Below are 6,221 nucleotides of genomic sequence, written 5' to 3'. Positions count from 1 at the left end.
TTAATCATATGCGTGAACTTTATTACCTGAGGTATGATACTGTCAAAAATCATGGACATAAAAGATGTTATTGTGGAACTCAACGTTGTTGGATGCAGTGTCACTACACCACCCTTTTCTACTCTCGAAGACACTTAGTTGTGTCATCTCCATGTCAAATCTGTCATGAGGGGACAAAAAGGTACCTAAACTAACCTATTATTCACAGGTGAACATGGTTTGTGAATTGACCTGCTTTAAGTGGAGAAGGATTAAAGTGACTTCAAATATCCGTAAAAAAGAACATGCCCCAAATAAAATAATTGAATCATATAACAGTTACACAACAGATAAACTCAAGACTTAAGAAAACTAGTCTATATTCAAGAGTAAGACCAAATGACAAACAGATAGGAAAAACGTTTTCTAAATATAAGCCTGTCACTTCTCAAATATCCATAGATGATTTATTATACTGATACAGTGTCAAAACTAAATGAAAAGCAAATTTAGAATGCACGAAGACAATAATTTGGTGATAAATGTGTGAAATGCCTGGAAAGCTTCTGAGCAAATTACTGGAGACAAAATACTGGAATCTTTGGATGCAATGAAGGGTCAAAAGTAGCCTTTTTCTTGTCCAGGTAGTCAGCTGAAGATTTTGACATCATTGTTGAATCAAATCCAAAACTCGGCTTTGTCTAATATCCCCACATGGTCAATGCTCCGCAAAATTCACTGGGTAATCACCAACAGCTAGAATATTAGTTTATTTTCTTTCTTTGCACTTCAAACTCAATTGTAATGTCTTAAATCACATCTAACCCAAATAATTAACGTCTGCAGACTCACTATCTGAACACAATTTTTCCTCTGATCCATTAATTGATTATATATTCACTATTCAATTCTGATAGTCACCGGCCTCTATACTTTCTCTCCAGATGCTGCCAGACCGGAGTTTCACCAGCAATTTGGCGTTTTTTAAAACTTTGAGATCACCACCAAGCACTCCAGCATCCAGTTTTATTTTATATCATCTTTAGTGGTTTTCACAGTTTAACATACTGGAAACAATATTTTTCATCTTATGCAACTTTATACTGTTTTTTTCTGCCTGTAAGTTAATTTTGTATCAAAAGTGTACCTGCATTTTGAAAAGTTAATTTGATTTGACAGGCTGGAAGCATATCTTAAATAATTTGTAATCTAATTTGAGATATGTTGTTGAAGTTAAATGTTGTTTGAAAGTATATTAGTCACTGCACTTTGATGTAACATTCTTGCTTTTTAATACTGAGTATATACTATAACCCACAGCAGAACAATTATTTGCAAGTTCAGCACACTTCTTTATTTGGCCATTAGTTTACAAGCAACCTAGAGAAACAGCAAATAAAATCTAAAACAATATAGTTCAAGATTATTTATATAAAATTTTCAGAAGCTTAGTAAAATCACACTATCATTCAAAGTCTAAAGCTAAATAAAATATATTGCCATTTAGTTATCTACATTCTACTGCCTCTGGAAATCAACCAGACAAAATACAATGCGTTTCATCTCTTCAAACTCACTGTATATACAATGCATTTCCACTCCAGGTGAAACTGTCCATTTAATTGTTAGATATTAAATGCAAATATGCACTATATTTCACTGTTAATATAGCAGCATTTTATCCATTCAACTGCTGTGGCTACATCCTCTTATTTGATAGAATAACAGGCTGATGGGGTTGACAGAATAGCCTGAGCAATGAAGGATAATACAATAATACTACAAATGGGAACACAAAGAGAGATACATTTTGGACAAATTCTTTGCTACAAACATTTGTATGAGAGAATGAGACAACTGCTATGTAGATAGACATTGCAAAATCCAGTCTTTAAAGCAATGCAACAGCAATGAGAATTGTACAAAAGCACAAATACTTAGGCCACATTCACAGTACCCATTAAAACCTACACAAACTTTTTTGCGGCAATGCCACAGATCACATACATTGCATTTCCTGTTAGCTGTATAGGATTATGATTTGCTACTCGTGCGTTTTTGACATACAAGCTTTGCTGAAAGCTACAGCAAACTGCAACTTATAACAGCTTGGCAATGTGTAAAGCTCGTTATAATTGCTATTCTCACAACACTAAAACATTGTCATGCATTAGGTTTTTTTATATTTTGATATGCTTTTCCTCTGCGGAGTGTTTGATAGTAATATGAATCTGAATGTTCAGAATTGAGGAGAATCACTATTGTCATGGTAGGTCTTCCAGTTCACCTTTAGCCCAGTTAAAAACTGCTCGCTCAACAATCACAAAAGTGCTATTTGCCAACAATGGTACTTCATTTCTGTCTTCTACTGTATTAATGTTTAGCTGCTGACATCGTCATTTGTGTCTGCAGTTTCCAACATCTGCCCGTCTGATGGTCTTCGGACACTCCAAATCCTGACTGTTTGGTCACTGAAAGAAATGTTTATGTTTGAAAAAACACATTTTTCTTAAAACAAATTTTATACACAAAGGATTTTGTTTCCCTTAAATGTATCAATAAAATACGACAGTAAAGATTGATCGGTTGTAAAGAATTCTGGAGTAATGTTTTGTACTCACTCTGATGCAGTAAAGATATGGGTAGAATTGGTGCAGATGGCATTTATGGGGCTGTCATGCCCTCTCATCTCTCCAAGTAGTGTAAAGTTGTCCACATTCCAAAGTTTAAGGATGCCACCTCTGCAGCCACTGAGCAAAATTGACCTGCCTGGTAAAATCCCCAAGGCGCATACCCAGTCCTTGTGAGCATTTGGTACTTGCTAGAAAACAAAATCATATCAAAATCTTGGATTAAAAAAAACAGACAGGCTTGAAAGAGTTCAGTAAGTAACAAATTATAGCTTAGGATTTAGCACAGGCATCTTCACATTTTAGCCTCAGCTATTATTTCCTACTCCAAGGAACTTAAAATTAAAGATAATCTAAACTCAGTTTCATCACAAACTCTCTCGTTCAGTGTCTTTTCCTGTCTTGTCAGATCTAAAAATACAAGGAACTCCAAATTTTTAGATCACCTGTTCATTCATCTTAGTCATTTATTAATTCTAATTCCAACAGAATAAGTTCAGACGCTTTCCCATCTCCCAATGCCCAAATTGATTTAATGCTGAATTAATGAGGCTATCCGTGTGGAAGTAATGAGTCTTTTTTTCTCAGTTCAATCTTCTCAAATTAAGTACCTCTTCTTGGATCAATGGTAAAGAATATAGTCTGTGAAATTTGGAGCTGTTGATTCCCTGCTCTCAAAACGAGCATTACATTCTTTGAAAAATGTCTTATTTATTTCTCCTTCCTCTTCAACTTCTACACAATTTTTCATGTGGCATGCCTCCCTACACTCATCTCATCACCAGTGACAATATTTAAATAATGTAGTCCTGCTTTCTGGAACCACATCTTCTATACACCTTTACTTTTGCAACCTTTGGTATATGAATCTGAGCTTGCTGCAGTTCTGGAGACGCTGCTGCCTGAAAGCACTATATTAGTATAATGTAGTGCTTTCAGGCAGCAGCGTTGTTTTTGTAAATTACTGTGCTTGATATGAAGTGCTGCATAGTTTGTTTCTAAATCAATGGCATAGACATCCAAGAACTTCTTTTATAAATTGAAGTCACAAATACATAAATAAATCAGGAGAAGTTACTCCACTTGCTCAGATATGGAGAGCTACAAATTTATATGCATATTGGGATAATTCCAAAATAGGAAAAACAGCCAAAATATTGAAAATCTTACTGAGTTTTAAAAGGAATAGGGGCTCAAATGCTCCAATTATGACGAGAACAGCAATAGCAACGCCATTAAAGATTATCTACTTACTTATGGGTGCTTTTTGTGACCAAACCTCAGCGTCTGGCTTGTCCTAGATGCCTCCACCATAGGAAATCAGCTAGGAATCCACTAAGCAGAGAATTAACATTGAAGGGCAAGGCTTGTCCTTTTCATACAGCATTAACTGGATTCCAGTAATTAAAATGTTTAAAGTTTCCAAAGACAATTTGACAGTTACTGACAGAAGGTAAATGTCTAAGTGAGAGACTAAGATGCCACACTGACAATGTACTGTTATGCATCTTTAAGGCCACGCTTGATGTCTGACTCTCCTGAGACGTGGACCACTAATTTTCATTAGTCTTTAATACTTTAAAGTGGAAATACTTCTAGAAATTTAAATCAATATTAAACAAGAAACAAAGTCCACTTTGAACATCAAATCGGCAGTATATTTACAACTCCACTCCTTCGCTCCCCAAATATTTTTGGGGTTTAACCCCACACCTATTAACAGACAATAGGTGGTAACAGGCATTCCTCAATGTACAAAAACTTGTATTCACATCAAGTAAAATATCACAATGTACATCAGTATTTGGAGTCTGACCCAAACAGGTGAAGGAAGGATTTTCGAGGTGACTTATAGCAGTTTTTAAGAAAAGTTTTGCAAGTAACAAAAGTAACAAAAAGATACACCAATATCAAGTGGAAATACTTCTAGAAATTTAAATCAATATTAAACAAGAAACAAAGTCCACTTTGAACATCAAATCGGCAGTATATTTACAACTCCACTCCTTCGCTCCCCAAATATTTTTGGGGTTTAACCCCACACCTATTAACAGACAATAGGTGGTAACAGGCATTCCTCAATGTACAAAAACTTGTATTCACATCAAGTAAAATATCACAATGTACATCAGTATTTGGAGTCTGACCCAAACAGGTGAAGGAAGGATTTTCGAGGTGACTTATAGCAGTTTTTAAGAAAAGTTTTGCAAGTAACAAAAGTAACAAAAAGATACACCAATATCACAGTAAGTTTCAAAACATTGAATTAAAATGATTGAAGAACCCTTTTCAGGATACATCTCTATGACAAGAATAAGGATCTCATTCTATATCAGGGACTGAATAGCAGGGACATTCTTGAAAAGCATGCAGTAACAGTGAAAAATTAAGTCATTAACCAATTTTCAAATGAGAATAAGATTTCTGAAGTTAATGCAAAAAAGGGACAGCCAGCTAATTGTATCGGAGTTACATAGCTGAGCAGGATGTCGGGTGTGAAGACTGAAGAACTGATTAGTCATGAAGGTGCTCGATTTCAGCAAAGACAGCACAAAAAAGCAGAGCAAGCAGTTTGGAAAAAAGCGTGAACAAGGAATTATCGGGGTTGGGGTGGGAAAAGGAGCTAAAACTTATTTTGCAGATAGAAATATGCATTTTTTTTCAATCAACTAAATGTTGGCTTTGAATGGGCTCAGAGCCCAGCCAGGATTTGAACCAGAAGGGTAAGCTTGAAATAAGAGTTCAGAAAGGAAGATATAATAAGGCCTGAAGTTTCTAGTCACAATCAAACATACTGGATTGAAATATTAAGCTATAAAATGTCTTGGTTTATCTAGTACATTAAATAGGACTTAAGGAAAGTAACGTAAGGAGGGACAAAGCTGGATATGACCAAAACAAACAGTCAGAATCTCTCAGGTTTTAATGGCAGTTTAGAAGCAGACTATTAAAGGATAAGACCTTTCAAAGTAGCAGGGTGATTATCAGTTTAATAAGGGAGTAACTAACTATTTTGGCAAATATATTGAAAAGGAAATATTTGCAACGGTAGATAATGAGCAGGGCAGTTGGACTAAACTGATAGCTCTTTTATATAGGTGCGATTAAGTGAATATCCTCTTTCTGATTCCATGTATTGTACCAATCTGGGGCCAGAGTGATCATAAGTTAAGTCAATAGAACAGTAAGGAACATAGCGACGTCATAGAAGAGATGAATCTGTTGAGGGTCATAAGAAAGTGCATTTTTGAGATGAGATAAAACAGAAAAATTCAAACATTTCTCCATTTAAGTTCCACTTAGCCCTTACATCAACTTACTGCTGTGCATTCATACCTGGAGTAGTTCTTGCTGCACCATGTCCCATTTTTTAATCCCATTATCTCTGGATCCACTAAACAGGCTGTCACCCAAGATTGTGAGTGATTCAATGCCATCATAATGTGGAGGTTCAAAGTTGTAGGTAGGGCTTACAGTGCCTATAGCACCTTCTGTTACATCAAACATCTAAATAGAAAGAGGTAAAAGAATGGTAGATTTATTTATATTTAAGATGAACATATACTTTTTGTTTGTACACAGGTTGTGAAGCATTGAATACTTATTCAATAA

General features: G+C 35.3%; 1 protein-coding gene across 4 annotated transcripts in view; it reads right to left on the bottom strand.

The window, feature by feature from the left end:
* Window positions 1–1,307: 1,307 nt before the first annotated feature.
* Window positions 1,308–6,221, bottom strand: part of kif21a (kinesin family member 21A) — a 146,246-nt gene continuing 141,332 nt past the window's right edge. For all 4 annotated transcript variants that reach the window (XM_043713606.2, XM_087999610.1, XM_043713604.2 and 1 more), the window contains 3 exons: window positions 5,946–6,116; window positions 2,601–2,800; window positions 1,308–2,450 (listed from right to left, as the gene is read on the bottom strand). In XM_043713606.2, the coding sequence (XP_043569541.2) occupies window positions 2,360–2,450; window positions 2,601–2,800; window positions 5,946–6,116 (462 nt within the window). In that variant the 3' untranslated portion in view covers window positions 1,308–2,359. The remainder of the gene's footprint in view (window positions 2,451–2,600; window positions 2,801–5,945; window positions 6,117–6,221) is intronic.

Source organism: Chiloscyllium plagiosum, unplaced genomic scaffold, assembly GCF_037043375.1.
Source record: "Chiloscyllium plagiosum isolate Xiang-an unplaced genomic scaffold, Cpla_swu_hap1 HiC_scaffold_23, whole genome shotgun sequence".
Lineage (NCBI taxonomy): Eukaryota > Metazoa > Chordata > Chondrichthyes > Orectolobiformes > Hemiscylliidae > Chiloscyllium > Chiloscyllium plagiosum.
Note: the sequence above shows the minus strand (reverse complement) of the source record. Positions and strands in the feature narration are given on the sequence as shown.